Consider the following 19,453-nt stretch of genomic DNA (forward strand, 5'->3'; position numbering starts at 1 on the left):
TTAAACAGACAAGAACGCCATCCACTCATTCATTGTGCTTTTCCAGTTGAGCTGTGTTCTAGCAGCGAACAGTAAATGAAAGTTCCACAGGAGGCCGTTTGCTAAAGAAGCCAGGGCGCGGTCACGTGACCGCACTCCCCGCGCGGTATTTTGCACGAGCTGCCCAGATCTGCGGCTTACGCAAGGGCAAGACGGCGGAGACAGAGGCGGCTCTGAGCAGCCTGGCAAGAAGCGCCCCCTCTCCTCGCCGGGAACATTCAACAATGCTCCGTCTGAGCCCCCTTCCTCCGTAGCGTCCCGGGAGACAGGGCCAGGCTTCACGTACACGGGCGCTGCGGCCAGCGAAGAAATGCAGCACGGACGTGCAAGAATCGCCGTCCCGCGTCCCACGAATGGTCCGCTGACACACGCCCAGTCGACCGCGGGGCGACGCGCTACGCTGCCCTGCCCTGCGCTGTCTGTCAGTGCCTCCTCTCTCCCTGGCGACCGCCGCCGATTTCACAGCCCGGGTCGCGCTCCAGATTGCACAACCGAACTGGCACAGTGTCTAATTGCAGCTCTAACCAAGGACACCTGTCGCGTTAGGGCTCCATTCTCCGCACGTTGCTGCTGATGGCTCGCAAAGTTCAGAAACGTAACATTTTTACAGCGTTTGCGTTTACCTCCAAGTGCGGCATGGCGCTGTTGCCTTCTACCTGCAGGATGATGGGTTTTAAAATAAAATCACGGCTGTCCTCTCTCCACGTTAATGTGAGTTTCCTCCAAACAGCCCAAAGACAGGATGCTCGGGTAAATTGACTCTGAAATGCCCATAATGGCTCGTGATGACCTGGGGTCCCACGCTCGCCCTGGACCGACTCGGCCTCGCATAGCTTCCCGGTTACCATGACAACAGCAGCCACCGAAATTAGAAAATAGCTATTGGATGTGTATTTTGTATTACTCTTTTTTTTTTACAGAAATAATGGAAAATTATTTGCTCAAAAAATTATAATATAGAATTAGCACTTTTTAAATTCCTTATTTTTCTCCTCTATCTTGAAAGCTGTTAGCTATGCGCAATAATTTATCTATTCTTTTAATTTATCTATATTATTAAATATTCTATCTATCTATCTATCTATCTATCAGGTAATATCTGAACAAAAAATGCTGGAATTTAATATACACCCTTATTGAATGTTCACCAAAATAACCGACAGCGAAGGTACAGGACAGAGTCACACAGGTGTCGTTTTACTTAAGGGTGACTCATACGCTGAAGTGCGTCAAAATCCGCTAACAAGCTGACACCTCAGCCAGCAGGTAAAGGAGCCCGATTCTGGCGTCCAAATTTTCCAGCTGACACAGAGAGCGCCTCCAGCGACCCCACAGTGACGAGGGACTCTGCCATGGCTGGAGAGTACGGCCAGTCTGCTCTGAAGAAAGTCCACCCTAAGCCTTAGCATTTATTAAAAACCCAACGGATACTCATGTTCTTCAATAAGCGCTAAATTCACAGAATGGTCAGTTGGCCCGTGACCAAATCACAGTTAGCAGTGAGTACATTAACCCAGGGATTTTTGGTCAGATGCCCAAAGCAACGCGTGGGAGTAAAGATGTCTAGACGGGCATCTGATTTACCCTGGCCTGGTATATTGATTGGTCACCCCTGTAGGTACTCTGTCGAGTAAACCGGTTTGAGCCGGCAAACAGGAATACGCTGTCCTCATATGTTATACAGCAACGCACAGCTGAACAGCTGTATATTGTACTGACTTCAGCCTTACAGGGGGGAAAAAATGCACTAGAATAAAGCCTGCTTGTTAAATACATTAAAGGATGGTTCCATTTCCTATATGTACCACAAAATCGGTTAACAATAAATCAGTGTTTCCCAGCCCGGTCTCCAGGGACCCACGGACGGTCCACATTTTTGCTCCCTCCCAACTCCCAGTAGGGAGCTAAAAAATATGGGACTGTCTGCTGGACCCTGAGTGCCGGATTGGGAAACACTGTAATAATGTATTTGGTGAATAGTAAATTATTCCATATATAAAAAAAAAACTCAGATCAATCAAAAGCAAATTTAATCTAAAATTCAGGCACCATTTGTAATCAAATACAAAAATTTCAGCCAAAGAGCCCATTATAAAACAAAGGTAATTAAAAAAATATAAATGAACAGTGCAGCAGGGGGACACAGCCTCTAGCTTCTCCAGCACGCTGGATAAGGCTTCCAACATCCAATCAGCAACAGATCCAGCATCGTCTCCTCCAATCAGCAACAGAAGAAGCCCGCCGTGGCAGGGCGCATGACCCAGGTATTTCCGCCGTGGCTGTCCATGTGGATGCCCCCCAGTAGGGGGAAAAGTCATTGCCGGTAGGGTGCGAAAGGGAAAAAGTCCGCCAGTCCCGAGTCAATTCCTCAAACGTCCCTAATGCCATTTCTCAGCTAACATCTAAACACGTTTAGTCCCTGGTGTTACGCTGAATTTCACAGCAGAACTTTTATTTGTTTTCACTCAGTGGGGAGGGAAGAAAGATCTAGAAAAAAAAACAAACAAACAAAAGGTCTAAGATCCAAAATGAAAGCATCCCAACCCAAAATACAAACAACTAAAACGTTAATATAAAATCATTTAAAAATGAGCGTCACTCAGTAGCTTAAAGGAGGCCATGACATCACCATATAAAAGTGGATTAACAGCAGTTTAGAAGTATCATTTAAAAATGCTGCATGAGTCCTTTGGGAGGCAGGTTTGCATTAGCGTTGGGGATGCTAACGGCGCCCCCTGCATTGCCCCCTCTCCCATTCTCCTTTGCGATCAGTGCACTTGCCATGTACATTTTTGACTCACATTCACTAACTAGCTTCCTACCAGGATTACATCACCAAGGTAGTCCCTTACGACTCGGTGGTGATCTAAGCTTTCTGGGATTCTGTTAAACTGATACCACTGCAGGTTCCTTTTGAATGGTAGTAGCCTTTAATTACATAATCAGGGTGCGGCAAAATCGTATATATAAAACACAAATACCATAATTGCGATAAAATGGTCTCACTCAAGTCAAAAAAAATGTTTAAAACCTCAAAAATGAAGGGGAATCAATGCTATGCTTCTAGAATTAATGTATTTGTGTTACTAAATTTATGCGTGCATGTTGCTAAAGGTGAGCCTTCGACAGGATGAAGGTGTTTGGCTTGTTACTTGAACAGTCGTGTTTAACCCAGTGCCTGGTGCTACAGCACATAAACCACATTTAGTGGAGTTTCTTTTTACTGTGCATTGATATTTCTGTCTGTTTTTATCAATTCAATTCCAAAATGAAAAGACAGGACAGTTTAAAAATGCTTAACATGGAATTTTAATGCAGAGACCTTAAAATTCCATACTACACATTTTTAAATCGATCTTCCGTTAAGTGGCACACCTTGGGAAATTAACTAAAAACCCTAATCTGTCCCTGTTAGCCAGAGGAATTGTGTTTGCGTGTGTGAGCAGCCACTACTACAGCTGAATCAAACCAGCCGCGCTATCATGTGTTAATAATCCCCTACCTGAGGTGTATATTCAGTACCACCCATGATGTCTTTAAAACCTTTTGCGCTCATTCTTTGGCCCCGAGTGCATACGGTAATCAGCTTCATCTCGCTGCGGCCTGACGCGCCAGTCAACCACGCTCATAAAGCACCAAAGCTCCAATCCGTAACCCTGGATAAGCCCTTGAGGGGTCACTCCAGGCCCCCAGAGTCACGGTGTCTGGGGCACGGCGCCGACGGCGTCCTGCTGTTCTGCTTCGGGACCGGGGATCGCCGCGGCCTCGTCCTTCGTCTCGCCGGCCAGGAACTCGTGGATGGCGTTTTCGATGTGGGGCCTGAAAGTGTGGTTGAGCTTGGGGTCCACAACCTGTGTGATGATTCTGTCCACGCCCGACTCCAGCATGCCCGACCTGCCCAGACGACAGACACACTCTGTCAGGCACGCGGCCATCACCGGTGGCAATTAAGGTAACCGACTGAGAAAGCGGAGGCCCGCTATCAGCATGTCAGCCTGGAATTGGGACGGGACACGTGGTACGATCCCTTATCCCAGACTGACTGTCTGTACACTCAACAAATCCTGCAGTGGGTGGTACATACGACCAAGGCCGTAATCAACATATTTCGGGTGGTGGGGGGGGGGCATTGTGAGCACATCCGAATATTGCATATAGTATAATTACGGCCCTGGACACAACGCAGCTATTTTCTATGTTTGTACTTGTGTCATTTCATTATTGTTTTATCAATAAAAATAATAATAACCAGATTGTCTCTTTATACACCTAACAAAAGTTTGTACTTGCAAGGAGGTAATTATTATATATTTGGAGGGGAGGAGCCCCCCCCATATTTAGATGTGCTCACAATGTCCCCCCCAGTATATATTATAATTATGGCTCCCCCCCCCCCCACAATGCTGACTCCATGGATACAGCCTTGAGTACTCGTGGGATTTCGTAAATAAATTAATAATAGTAATAATGTACCCTTTCCTGCTAAATGGAATGTAACTTTTTTTGTTTGTTTTGAAGTACAGTGCTATTAGACTGACATGTGACTGACGCGTTTTTATGACATAAAACGGCATCACATTCACATACATAGTTGAATTAGCTATATTAGTGGGGTGGCGGGGCCGGGGTGGTCTTACTGCACGACGCTTTGCCGCAGCCCGTTGCGCATCTGGTTCTTGTTGATGGCTGGGCTCCACTCCTGGGTGCTCAGGTGATTCGACACGAAGTTGTCCACCTTCTGCCGCAGGTTCTGGTACGCCGGCTGCGTGGGTGGGTAGGTGGGTGGATGGATGGGTAAAGTAATAAAGAAGCGTAAACGGATGTCAGGCACGATCAGAGCCAGCTGTACAGTCGTGCAGTCACGCCGCCGACGCTATGCACAGTCAGAAACTTCCTGAGCAGGACTGCCGGGCGTCAGTAACTCCGCGGCTGGCCGCGTGCGCGCCCATGATGCTAACTAGCTAGCCGCCGAAGACTGAACGCATCACCGCAGAACAAAAGAAAGTAGAACTTGCAATAAACTAAATAAAAAAAAGAGTCACACGAAAAGCAGAAGGCGGCTAAGTGCGCTAACCTTTGTGTCCACGTCTGCCAGACAGTCTCTCCGAAACTCGTCGAAGAGACCCTGGCTCTTCAGGTGCTCCACGATTAGGCCTATAAGTTGCGGGTCTCCGGGAGGCAGATTTACCGCGCTGCCGCTGCCCTCCGCCATCCTCAAAATGCAGCCGAATCCGCGCCGACGAGTCTAATGGTATTTAACGTGGTACCCAGGTATGACTTTATGCCCCTGCGTGTAAAATGCTCCCGGGTGAAAACGAAATGGTTTATGATACATGCAGAAACAATTCCTAGCGGGGAAAACGGAAGATGAATAGATAATTGCACTACAAAGACCGGCATGCACTGCGATCCACGGGCGTGGGTTTTCCCTCAAGGGTTTCTGGGAAATGTGTGCGTATGGCGTTTATTGTTTTACAATCAAGGTTGGTTGTTTTCCAACTATTTGCTTCAAAATGCGGTCATCAGTTTTGTTGCCGAATGTTTCTTTTTGAAACTAATGAAAGCTTTATGTTGAGCAAACGTTTTATGAACAAGAAGTGATGAAATGAATCTTCGTAAGGAACAGTAAAATGGTCAAGTAATGTTTCTTGTTTGTATAATATGTACTGTGTTTGTATATTTCAACATATAATATATACTTCTGAATAGTTTTTTTTTTTAAAGTACAGAATGCACCTAGAACTGATCATGACTCGTGTTATCAAGAACGTTAAATAAAGATTTAGAAATGTTTATTGTCACTATACTGTAAGACCACCAGATGGAGATATAATGTTGCTTTTGGGCTGTGAGGATCAGAATCGTCCGTATTTCCGCATTGATCTCTCGCTCACGTTAATGCTCCTCTAGTTAAAAAAAATCCACTGCGTGGGGTCACGTAAATATACGCACGTGCAGCTAATACGAGTAATACGAATATTTATTTTAAAAATAACCTCGACTCCAAACCAAATATAACATCCCAATGCAAGGCAAGTTTATTTATATAGCACAATTAAGACGCAAGGTAATTCAAAATGCTTTACAAAGGCAGAGGAATATATTTAAATAAAAGACAATTAAAATGATCAGTACCAACAGGCTCTTTCAAAGCTCAGTAAATGCTTCTGGGTGTAATGTAGATGTATAACTACTCTCTTATGTTTGGTTTTCCTGCCTGCAGTTTTGATTGATGTGTCTTCATACCATGAATGTTTGCCTTTCTATCCTAAGCAATAGCTGACCTAATTGTGTGAACAATTCCAGTAAGCTGCTTTGGCATCTCCGTGTGCCTTTTATGGGATATTACATGGCACTATATAACACTTAGAGAATGTAATCATTAGGACGTTATAAACATGTAACTAGAAGCGGATGTGAAACGTACAGAGTGTGACCTTGTAACCTTTGGAGAAAGCAGACCGATGAATTACTGCTGCATGATGTAACCAAAACGAGTTTGTATCTGCACCTAATGTTTTTGTTAAGTTGTCTTTGCTAGTTTTGGTTGTGTGAATATGCTCATTATTCAGCTCACAGCTTATCGCTATGTTGAAGACTGAAGAATACGATTGGCTCTGTAGCTAAGCAATGTGTGGGCAGATGGCAGTACCAAGATTATCACTGGTCATTACTGAAGAAGACACCTAGGTTCTAGGTTCTCATGGCGCTCCCTGTAATGTCCCTGGCCGGTTAGGGGATCTCCGCCGAGACTATAGAACAGGGTTCTTCAAATCTGGGCCTCGATTCCAAATCCAGGCCTTGTTTTCAGTTCCCCCATGTAGTTAGTTTAATAATTACTGATTCTGATTGTTCAGAAGCTTCAGACCTGACTGACAGGTAAGGGAAGGCTGGAAAACCAGCAGTGCTCGGACCTCGAAGACCGTGATTTGAATAATAGGGCTATGGAACATTGTGGAAGCCATCTTGCGATGGTTGTGCTTCCAGAAGCTACAACCAAAAAAGGAAACCATTGACAGTCTTATTTTGTAGGGGTGGGGAAGTAATTGGACCCCAAAACACAGGGAATAATAGTAAAGACACTGAAGGGCATAATGCCTGAGGTCCGGAAAGGAAGCACAATGATTGTAATTAGTCCAGATAGATGATGCTTGGGACGCCCCCTGTGACATATCTTGATAAGAGATTTGAAAAGTGCATAAAAATCTGTGTAATTCAGTATAGGTCACACTCCTGCAGAGTGTCCAGTCTTAGATGTAATCTGTGTGGATGCAGTAAAAGACTGACCTTGGAATTCTACACACTCTCACAATGTTGGTCTTTATCTTTGCTTGATGAGCTGTGCTCATCATGAAATACTAAGGCAGAAATGAAGCTATCTATCCAGTCAGAGATGTTGCTTCACCGTTGTATACGGGTATCGATATAGTGTTTGTCTATTTCATCGTTGGTTTCTACACTTTATCTTGACACTCTTGCCAAAACTGGCAAGGTATTAATCTTCTCTATTCACCTGCCCATAGGTCATGCATAAGCAAACCAGTTTGTCTATTTGTTACATAAACACTAGGTCTACAAACATTGTAAAGGGGTGTAGATCTTAATTCTTTAGGTGACTGTCGCTCAACCAGTCCTGTGGTTTTTACTGTGTGTTTTTATAGGGGCTGGAATATGCAACTGCTCTTGCTAGAGGGACATATTGTACAATCACGCCAACCTTTCCCACAGCAAATAGTAACTAGATGATTGTAATATGAAACAGCATAGAACTGAATTTTCAGCCCTGCTGTCCACATTAATTCCATCCCTGAAATGCCCAATTGTACCTGACTGACAGATTAATGTAAGCTAAATGCGTTATTTACCGAAAGCTAGTAATTAACGTAAAGATTTAGCTAGTTTCAGTTCCTTCTATTGAGTTTATTTCTATTCCCTTTTCCGATTGCAAAGTAGGTTTTTTTATTTTTCTTGTTTTATAGTAGGGTATTATATACAGAGAGCATGTAAATGGCTGCATTATGAATCATCTTTGCATTGCATCTCTATGCTGACATCCCTGCTTTTAGAGCAGCCGCATTAAAATGTAGATGCATCCCTCCGTACTTTGCTCCATACATCTCAAAACCGCTGCTCCAGAATAACCCATTTCACCCTCCTGACGGTATACAAATCGTCGGCAGCCCATTTGATGGCTTAAAAGGAAAATTCTTCCCGGCACTTATCATTTCGCATGAGAAAGTCAGTGTAGAGGCAGGCGAAGGAGGGATGTAATTTCCAGCGTGATTTATGTGCCTTTTTAAAGCCGGCACAGCGGCCCTGTAAACTTGGTGGGGATATGTAAGAACAGGCTGGGCCTCCTTTTGCCGGAATGCTGGGTCACCGTGCAGGGGAGTCGGTGGAAGGAGAGTCAAACCCTATGGAAGACCAAGGCCGAGGCCTAACTCAGAGTCACTGCTGTTTTGACCTGACATTTTTTATTTTTTTTTTACCTGGAATACTCTATAACTTATAATTACTGAGCTTTGAAGCACAAGTCCAAGTTTGGCTCCATCTCTAACCATTTTAATGGTTTCCATTTTGGGTGAGACTAGATATCGCCTCCCATCCGAGAGCCTCGCCTTCAGGCAGCTGGTCCATTGAGGTTGCGGAGGTAGCACTGACTCTATTTTAGAGATTATATTATGAAACAAGTAACTTTGAAATAACTCATTACTAAAATTTTATTTACGGACACATTTTCTTCCTTGTCTGTACTGTAATTTTTATAAAGTATTATCTTCTCATTTATTTTTGTCTCCAGCCATCACTGCCTCATATGTAAGTTCTGCAAAGGGCTCTGAACCTTGTACTTTGGTTTATGTTTCCATAATTCTGGTTATGGACTTTTTGACATAAAAACGAAAAAGACGAGCGAGTCTTAGTTGTATAAGCAAGGTGGTGTCATACTGGATAAAAGCAGGATAGAATAGAGGGAAAAAAATGGCCGACCTTCGCAGCAGCTCCAGCCGGCTGATTAATTTAGTTTTATATTCGGCTCAGATCTGGCTGGCTGGAAGCAGCCTGCTTGTATGACTGGGTATGGGCGGGGGAGAGTCGCATGGCGTGATCTTAAACTTAGCCGAACAAACGCGAGTAACTGTGTGGGTTGTAATTAGAGAGAGCAGTCATTTAACGAGCACACAGCTAAATGCGTGGGACACCCTCACCTACAGACAATGAGAAATTACTGAGACACCATGTTGTCAGTATAAAAGCTCGGACAGACTGGCTTCTACGGCAGCTGCTAGTTAAGATTTCTGCCCATCGTGTTACCATTTCGTGAAGCGCGGCGTCAGTCGTCTTGCATCCAGCATCGTGACACAGCTGTTTCCAGGTGTTCTGAATGCTGGGCCTTAGGAGTCAAACACAGACATGTGACACAACATAAGACAGACAAAATTGAAATGAATATGAAGGTAGTATAGCACAGATTTATACTGAAGTAATGAAATATATATATTAAAAAAATGTGCAGTACACGCAACAAAACTGCAAGATGGATGGATGTGTGTGCATCGATGAAAATCATCCGATGAGTCATTGTTGAAAAGAGCAGTCGGTGAATTTGAGATGCTTTCTCAGGTGTGAATATGGAATGACCACACGCATAAACAGATATTTGAGTCTCAAATAGATACTGCTGCCACGGCAACGGCGGCACTCAGAAGCATCTTCTTCTCTCAACTAGTTCTGTCGTAAGTCCTCTTGTATTGATGAGTAGATGGGTAATAGCATCTGCGGAAAGACAGTCTCGGAGGATATGAGTAAATACGGCAGCGCTGAGATTTAGTGAGGAGAAGACTGAATAATAAACAGCGCAAGAAAATGTCTTCGCAATTTGCGAAGGTGTCTCGCAGGAGCATTACAGCTGCGCATGCAAATAACGTCCCAGTGACTTGTAGCTAGGATTAGGATCTGTTGTTTATTTGTAAGCGTCCTGTTCACCTCCATGTGCTGTTTTATTCATGAGTCCTTTGTGTTCCTTCTGTTTTTCAATTTGAGCGTTCGTGTCTGAGTGTGGGGCCACTCGGTGGCTCGCCCTGTGGCCTTGCATCTCTCGGGTTGGGTGTTTGCGTCCCCCCTTTGCTGCGTGTGTGTGTGTATGTGTGGATTATGTATCTATTACATTGTGGGGACCCAATGTCCCCACAATGCAATAAAAAGCATTTTTTTTGGCCCCCACAAAGGAAAACTCAGTTTTCTAAAAATTTGCGACTGCAATCAAAAAAAAAGTCAAAAGTCTTAGATTTTGTTTGGATATTTATGATGTCATTGTTAAGATTAGGGCAGAAGGACTGTCCCCACAAAGAATGTGTGTGTGTGTGTTTTAGTTTTGTCATGTGGATTTCCTTTGAGTACCCCAGTTTGAGTACCCCGGTTTGAGTAATCCAGTTTCCTTCCACACTATTAAGACATGCAGTTAGGCTAAATGCCAAATCTTAATTGCCCATTGTATATGAGTATATGTTCGTGTGTGCCACCCCCCACCCCCCCCCCCGGGATTAATATCCTGTTATACCCCAGCCTGATGCCCTATGCTGCCAGAAAACGCTTTGACCAGCATAAGCATTTAGGAGATGGATAGATATCAGGGCGTGGGACGAGCTTGCACATTTGAACGCAGAAAAGCTGACGGTCACCGTCTGTGCTCTCCCAAAGCTGCCTGTGGAAGCGAAACTGAGACGCGGCGGCCATGTTCATTTTAGACGCGGGTTTTATCCTTGCACCTGTGCGCTCAGCGCTGACGAAGCTCAAATTAATCTGAGCACAGAAGTGGAGGTGATATATCGGTGATGCTCGAGCCTCAGTCAGCTGGAATGAGTGCGTCGTGGTGCGGATCCTTGAGCCGGGATAAGTGAGATGTGTCTGTTTCCTCTGGACGGCACTCCGACTGTCCTTAGCCGCTCTGCGGGGGGTTCCGCCATTGCCGTGGCAACCAACTTATTCCATTCTATGCCCATGAGGCTCTATTTATGCGGATCACGTTGTGGACAATGCGAGCTGCTGCAAACTTCCACTCGTGTATATTTGATGATGCGTCGCAATCGCAGGGGGCGGGGATACGGGGCTCGACCATTTCCAGAAAGCCGCGTAAGAGTGTCCTGGATGGTAAGGTGTACTGTGGTCAAATAATAATTGAAGTTTTTGGACTTTGTTTCCCAATCCGATCCTTGGGGAATCACAGCGGTCCACGTTTTTGCTCCCTCCAATCTCTCAGTAGGGTTCACAGTCCACGTTTTTGCTTCCTCCCAGCTCCCTGCCGGACAGTCCACATTTTTGGAGCAAAAGTGTGAATTGTCTCTGGGTCTCCGAGGACCGCATTGGGAAACATTGCTTTAAAGTGTGGTGTTTGGCTAAGTCCCATCATACCACATCTCCTGGCCAGGTAACATCATCCCTATGGTAAAGCATGATGCAGTCAGCGCGGTGGCATGGGGTGGCTTATTATCAAGTAGGGGCTAGGAAGCTTGCAAAGACCAAAGAAGGAATGGACAGTGCAAAATACAGGCGGAAATTGGAAGAAATGCTGTTTCGATCGTCCAAAGATGAAATTTGATCTTTCGCAGCACAATGTTCCCAAACATAAGCCTGAAGGGAACCTGGACTGGTGTAGGAAGAAGAACGCAAGTGTCCAGAAGTCCTGACCTGAATCCAGATGAGAGTCTCTGATGAGACATGAAAACTGCTGTCCTCCCGTGATCTCGGAGCAATCTGTGCTGGAACAGATTTGTCAAAAACAATGTGCAGAAATTGCACCAAACTGTGTGGAAAAAACTGGTGCATTTACCTGAAAAGACTTCAGGTCTTCAAGGTGTCAGTGCTGTCAGATGTGCTTGCACCAATTACTGAGTTTGATGTTTTGAAAACTTATGCAAGTTGCATATTTAATTAAAAAATACTAAATAATGTATGGTCATGTTGACTTGAATTAAAACATAAAATGTCATAAATACCACAAGAAATATTCAAGCACAGTTTTGTTATCCAGTAATATGTGTGATTGGGTTTTGCATCATATTTTTTCCGCCCGTTTCTTATCTTCTCCTCTGGAAATGTCGCTATCAGCTTATCTTTGACAATCCCTATAGTTATCAGTCATTTTGTTTATACGCACGAATGTTACCGCGAGACAGGAACACGTGTGCAAATGCACCGTTCTGGGGATGCCCCGCAAGGCAAAATCATTTCGTTATCACTTCTCATCGGTTTCTTGAGTTTCCATGGTTAATTGCACTAAAAACGGAATGTTAGCAAGCATGCCTAGTGCGTGAATGTGTGTGTGTATGTCTGCGTCACACCTTCACGAAGCTTATGACCGCTAGAGGGAGATATTTTGGCTGCCGAAGGAGTGTACAGTACTTGCAGTAATTTCTGCTGTTTAAGAGAAGACATTTTCAGCTTTAAAACATGACCCATATTCATAATACTCCAATGCACATTTAAATGATCGCAAACAAACAGCTGTCAAGTCTTCCTTAAGTGAATATTTAGTACATCGATGACATCAGCAGTTTTATAATCTCTTTCCATTTCAGTAATTGAAATTGCATTTAAAAAGAACATAACTGAGCACCTGGAGTGTAAAACATTTTGTTATATATGCCATTCAGCCAGAAAGCTCCTAATCCTCTCAGGTTCTGCATAATATATTTTGCTGTGTAACAAAGCCATTCTTGTCACGTATAATAAGAATCTATTTGGAAGGTTCAGGCCATTTAAGCAGAAGATGTAGAATATATAAAAAAATTCCTTTTCATCTTTCTAGTAAGAGATCAGTAGCATTACAGATGTACTGTTTGTGATTGTTGTTGTTTTTAATCTGTTGCCATCAGCATCCTAGCATCAAAGAGGATCCCCCCCCCCCGCCCCTGTCCAAATGCAGAAACGTATGAAATATTCAGGTGTAAGAGGCTCTCCGTGTCGTATCCTTTCGCTGCCAACGTGCTTCCTGACCTGGCAGTAGCCTCGCCATTCCGGGTGGAGTCGCTTTGCCTTTGAGTGGCGGACAGACATAAAATCTGTGCGAAAAAAACGATGGGACTCAAAGCCAAATGCCTCCCAGAACTGCTTTCTGGGGCGAGACAGCCGGAACAAAATGTGGATTTAATAAAAAAAAAACAAAAAAAAAAAAACGGCGAGGAACACAGACAAGGGGCTGAAGCAGCTGTCTAACCGGGAAAAGAAAAAGTTCACCGGTGATTTTAAAATGACTTAAAAGCGCTGTTTACCTATAAATGCATAGCAGCACGTACATCTGCGATGCCATTGTCAGGCAGTCAGATGGTTACAAATGAAAAACAGTTTGCATATTGAATATATGCATATTACCGTGAACCTGTGCTGGGTAAGCGCTGTGAAAGATAAATGGGCATGCATGCATATTATCAGGTCCAGGGCTGTGTTTTGAAACGTGATAAAACATACATTCTCCCTCCAAGAGAACGGGGTTTACAGTAAAAGGCATGCTGCAGCTCCAGGTAACAGCCCACTGAGATTTTAATATGCATGAAAAGCTCTGTCCTGTGTGTGTGTGTGTGTGTGTGTGTGTGTGTGCGTGTGTGTGTGTGTGTGTGTGTGTGTGTGTGATTTTCCCAGAAAGTGGGAGGAAGGCAGAATTAAATGTCATCTCTACGGCGCTGACAAGGTATTCCCCAAATCCTGGCGCTCCCCATCTACACCCCTGCCTCTCGCTGCCGCGTGTGTAAATGCGATCAGAGTAATTATTCGCTTGCAGCCATCTGAGGCGCGTGCATCTGCCTTCCCTTCTGCGAACCCTCCCCCCCCCATGTCTGTTCTTCATACCTTTCTAAAACTAGCATGGTTAATTAAACACCGCTTCGACCGGGGAGGGAGGGGTGGGCTTCCAAGCGAATCTCTTTGAAGTGTGTGAGAATACGTTCGTGTCATGGGCATCACATGACCTGTCATGGGGGGGGGGGGGGGGGTCTCTGTTAACCCCCTTGCCCCCCACCCCCGCCCGCCACCCCCCAGCTATCTAGGGGTCATGGGACATTTCCAAACTACCTGGCTTATTTTGTTGCGTGGGGGCAGTCATGTGACAATGACTGAATCCCCCTGTTTTTCCAGTCTGTTCCCGCTGTCAATGTGACCAGCCTGTGTGACCAGCGAATGCCTCTGTGTCAGCTTATAGCTGTCTCCCCCAACTTCTCTGCCCAGAGTTGTAATGGTCAGTAAATTGACACATTTGACAGGATTCTGCAATCCCTACATATTTAATGCCAGATTCAAAATCATGTAGCTGCGCTTACTGTATCATACCAGGGTGTACAATGCTTAACCTACTTTTATTACGAATTTAAAGTCGTGAAAAATGAAAAGGATACTTCCTTCCTTCTTGAATCATCTCTAGTCTGAGGTCACTAATAAGGAAGAAGTACATCCTCCGTTTTCAGCCGTAACATTAGTTTAGGGGATTCATTTACATCTAAAGGGTATACCTTGGATTTGTGTAAGGGGTTGAAATAATTGAAATTATATTCTGTGATGTGTCCAGCATGGATTGTGTGAAGGGTAGGGAAAGTGGCCCTCAATTCTTCCCATGATCCTTTGCTGCTTCGGCGAAGAGGTGATCACGGTGGCAAAAAACAGTGCCCAGAAATTGTGTGGGGCTGTCGACAATTTAATAACCACAGTTTTTCGTAAACAAGGAAAATGCATCGTAAGATCTCCCTGCTCGTTAAACCAGCCATTCAAAGCAGCGACCAAATGAATTCTCCTCATATTAATTTCACCCCTCTTCACCTCCTGGGCCCGTTTCCTGGCATGGAGGGTGAGTTAGCAATTTAAAGCAGTTCACTCATATTGGTACGGAGAAGCACGCCCCCTGCTGGGCAGAATGGTGTCCCCGTTTGCTGCCCCAGTTGGATCCCGTGCGTAAGGGAAGCCAAAACATAGCTAACTTGAGCGAAGGGATTAGCGGCAGCGGTGGGGGAGCTGGCGGGGTGCGGCCATTCCTCCAGCGCTCCCTGTCATTGCCTTTGACACCAAACATGGCTCACCGGAAGGCTCCCACGGTCGTAGGGGCGTCAGTGCCGTGACACCGGTTCTTTGACTGCTGCGACACACAGGGAGACATGAGCAGCTCTGTTCTGGGGATTACTGCGGTTCGACGGTCCGATTCAGAATTTAGGAATTAAGGCTTGGGCATAGCTAGAAAGTCTGGGCCCCCAGACAAAATATCATTTTGACCCACCCCCAATTATTATGCAAAGCGACTTGCAGTAGAGGGAAGGGTTGCAATTTATGTGTGCTGCCTGGGATTAGAATCTATGACCTTTTTGTTGTCAGCACAGTGCTCTAATTGTTGTGCCCCACCCCCTAAATCTGCCCCTACTGTGCTCCTGATTGAGACTATACTTTCATCTTTCAACATTTTATGAAAGACAAGTGCTATAAAGAAATAGTAGGTCATACTGTTTATGGTGTAAATATTAACACTGTGGTGCTGTTGCCTTATGTCATTGTGGTTGTGGGTTCGAATCCCACTCCCATTCATGTGGAGTTTGTTTGTTCTTCCTATGTAGCGCAAGTTTCTATTGGATACTCTGGTCTCCTCCTGCAGTCCAAAAACAGGCAGTGAGGCGAACTGTGTTTGTCTGTATCCTTAACAATACGCTGGCATCGCATCCCGGCTGTTTCACCGCCTTTGTACCTAAACTGCCTGAAATTGGCTCCACCCCTAAACATGAACCGGATAAGTAGTTTGGAATATTTGGATATTATCTTACAGGGATATTCAACATCTTTTATGCCTTCCAGCTCTCTAGACTATTTATTAGAGTGCTTGTCTACAGAATGTATTCGTCACAAAGCAAACAGACCCCATAAAATATAACAGAGTTAGAATGAATAAAAAATAAGAACCCAATTAAACGCAAGCGCTACAGAGCCGGTCTCGGATTTCTTCGGCCTGGAACAGTGACTCAAAGCTGGCGCTGAATCAATACCGGCTGCAAACGTCTGTGGTGGTGGTGGCTGGTGGTTCTGGGTCGAGGGACAGCTGGATTTGGGCTGGCCCCAGGGCTGGGAGGCGGGCCTCGGTGGGTGGGGAGATGGACCTCGCTTCCGGTCAGCCGTGCACGATAATGCTAATCCAGTCAAGGAGGTGCGCTGCCCGTGCCTTTCTGTGGCGTGCGTGTGTGATCCCAGGCCGGCCAGACCTATTGGAGCAGAGGCAGGGGGTGCAGACCCTACTCTGACCCGTGATGGTTTGCTCCGCGGGTGAAACCCGAGACTCCCTTTCGCATCGGTCGCTAAATAAATGATCACGTAGGGCGGGTGAATTATTAAGGGATTCTGGGGAACACAGAGATAGCAGAGGCTCTGGCTAGTGGCTTTTCGGGGGGTTCAGGGTACCCGTTCTGTGGTTATGCACATGGGTTAGGTTTAGGGTTAGGTTTAGGCTGGTTTAATAGGCAGCCTGCTGGAAGCTTAAATCTCTGGCTCAGGTTTACGGCAAACATGTTTTTGGCGTCCGCCAGCCAGCCTTGTGCCAGTCCTTAACACGGTCGGCCGATTCTCGACTGAAAGGTGCCCGTGCCCGAAACCACCCTCGTTGCCCCCCCTCCCACCCTCTGCTCCCCCGTTGGCCCGGATAAGCGATAATCCACGACATGCCGAGCATGTCCCGTGATTGCCGGCGCATCTTTCCCGAGCGGGAGAGCTAATGGCGCTCTTTCGGTTCGGAGGAGGGAATCGGTGCCAACTCACTCCAGATTGCCCCGCTCCTGTGACAGTATAATGAGAGTAGCATAATATGTGTCTGTTCTGATACTAGCTCGTGTGCTCCTAGGCATCCTGATGACTGAACCTCTTTCTTTCAGCTTACCATTAGTCACCGGCATGCAAAGGAAGAAAATGACCGAACCGATGCAGAACAGCACGCCATAGCTGCACTCTGGGGCATCGTCGCATTAAATAATAATATTTCCTCACCTTTTACATGTGAATTCATTTCTGTGTGTTCACACAGACGCCTTTGTGTAAACCACTTAGAAGTTTGGACAATACAACAGGAAAAGAAAATAAGAGAATGAAAATTAGTATCTAGGGTATGAGTGACTGCAGTTTGCTTCCAGAAACTTCTGTATGAGATGTTATTAGAGAAAGCAGGATCCTACACAAAGGCTCGCGTTTAGGAGACCGATGTCTTAAATATCTCTAAGCTTTATGATTTCGGTTTGGAGGCTTTGTTTAAAGAGCAGAAGGGAGTCTGGGGCCCAGTAGGGTCTGTGGGAACGTGTCCCACCCCCTCGTTGGAAACCATAGGCCTTGACCTGAGGGAGGTCATATAAGTTCAGCTCTGGTTTAAGCGTTATGGAAGGAAATAAAAAAACAACAGAGAGCAGTGCTTTGTTAGAAGAGGCCTTAGCCTGTTGTAGGGTGCTTAGTGTTCTCTATCTCTTTCTGTTTAGGCCACCGATGCTGTAGTGGGTCATCATCCCCCAATCTGCAGGGTACAGAAGCCAGCATTGATTGGTCGAATGTCAGAATCCTTAGCCTGCCGCTGACTGGGGTCTGATAGTTCAGTGATATCACTGGCCTTTCATCAAGAGGATAAATGAAAATCCAAACTGGATTCCCTGGCCAAAACCCAGCAGGAGATATGAGAGTTTTAATTGGCCTCTCATCAAAAGGAAGCTCGTGTGAAGCCATCAGCCCACAAATGTCACCTCGAAGAATTTTGACTTTTTTTTTTTCCCCTGTTTGTTACTTTTTCCTTTGCTGAGCAGAGATCATACCATGTTGTTTTTTTTCCAGGTCATGTGGTTGGTAAGTAAAAAGTAAAGGTTACACGAATTATCCCTCTTGGGAGAGACAGCCTTCCAGCATGTCATGTGATAACCCCATGTCGATTTTTTTTTAGTGGTGATCACAGACACAGCCGCCCCCTTGTAAGGCTATTACAGAAAATCCTTTAGAATGTCTTGAGTAAAATCTCCCCATTCGCCAGTTAATGATGATTATGTCGCAATAAGGCGTTTCCTTGACGCCCAGAATTCTCCATCTTCATTATGATGCGATTATTCTATATTTGGAAGAAGCACAAAGCATGTGACTGTGTGTTAGCACTCTGTACCTGGAAGGATGTTGGTTCAAATCCTGCGGTCATCAGAATGATGTCATTGCTGGGCATTTGAAAAAAAGGCCCTTAATTCACAATTGTTGTTGGCTGACTCTGTTCTCTGATCATCGCTTGTGCTTAGGGTAGAAAAAAAACACATCTGCGAAATAAATAAATGTGTATTTTTTATGTCACTGTAAGGTGACAAATTGTCAACAAGCTTATGACTTGAGAATGAGTTTTAATTAGCACGCGATTTGCACTAAGTAGGGTGATGTATTCCTGATAATGAGAGTGAGAGCTTTAAGCGGGGCTCTGAGCTTTGGGTACGACAGGAGAACATAAGACTTGGGGAAAGTCCCCTATAGCCTGACCAGCGCGGCACGTGGAAGCTGAAGGCTTGGGATGAGAAGCAATAAGCAGCAGAGTCAGTCAGTGGAAGAGAAGGAGATCTTCCCCATAAAGCTCGGGTCCTTCACCAGCGCTCGATTGTCGGCCCTTGTCGTGAACGTGTGTTGCTACGAGACGGCGAGCCCTTACACGCCAGCGAACATTCGGTACGGCTATCAGTCGTCGGCACTGAGCAGATCTGACAGATATTATGGGATGGAAGAGAATCATCAGGTTTCCTGCTCAGGGTCGTCGCCATGGGTTTACCCAGAGTAACGAAACACCATCCACATATTTAAGCAGGTCCAGTTCACCGGAACCTTTACAATCAGCAGGTTTCGAATTCTGGGCTTTTCACCTTAGCTGGTCGTGCTTATTTAGTTTTATTTCTAGCAGGTTTTTTTAATGGCAAAATGTTATTTGCCGTAAAAAAAAAATGCAAATGCCGCCATTAAGGTTTCAAAGCAATAGTACCGTAAACAAAGGGAAAATTAAACGATGAAGACAATGGAAATGGTTACTCTTTTCAAACAAGTACATCAGCACATCCCCGCTAAAAAATAAACGTAAAACGTAACAATTCTTAACACTTCTGTTCCCCCGGCTCCTGCGAGGTGTCCCTCCCCATCACAGGGGAGGTCCCGCCTTCCAAGGTTATTCTCCTCCTCCCTACGCGAAGTGTGAAAGGCGTAATCAGCTCAGTCATTAGAAGCTGCCTGTCCCCATCAATTAGGTCCTGTCTGATGAATGATGCTGCCCACCCCCACTGATGTTACCCCGTAGCCAATCAGAGAGCTAGCAGGGGGCGTGGGGGGCGGGTGGGCATTTCCGAGTCACTCGCAGGCACCCGTTTTATTGCCCTTTTTCAGCGGCGACGCAATCTGTCCCCTTGCAGGAAAT

General features: G+C 45.4%; 1 protein-coding gene across 2 annotated transcripts; it reads right to left on the bottom strand.

Moving 5' to 3' along the window:
- Positions 1–2,052: 2,052 nt before the first annotated feature.
- bod1 (biorientation of chromosomes in cell division 1) lies at positions 2,053–5,460 on the bottom strand. 2 transcript variants are annotated; one of them, XR_002836330.2, is made up of 4 exons: positions 5,114–5,460; positions 4,677–4,801; positions 3,542–3,933; positions 2,053–2,526 (listed from the first exon to the last, which is right to left on the bottom strand). XR_002836330.2 is itself a non-coding variant. In XM_023796921.2 (3 exons), exons 1-3 carry the CDS (start codon positions 5,249–5,251, stop codon positions 3,735–3,737), a joined length of 462 nt encoding a protein of 153 aa, XP_023652689.1. In that variant the 5' UTR covers positions 5,252–5,460; the 3' UTR covers positions 2,053–3,734. The 2 variants fall into 2 exon arrangements, 1 of the variants encoding a protein (XP_023652689.1); XM_023796921.2 differs by having other exon boundaries at positions 2,053–3,933.
- Positions 5,461–19,453: the final 13,993 nt, after the last annotated feature.

This window comes from Paramormyrops kingsleyae, chromosome 24 (assembly GCF_048594095.1).
Source record: "Paramormyrops kingsleyae isolate MSU_618 chromosome 24, PKINGS_0.4, whole genome shotgun sequence".
Lineage (NCBI taxonomy): Eukaryota > Metazoa > Chordata > Actinopteri > Osteoglossiformes > Mormyridae > Paramormyrops > Paramormyrops kingsleyae.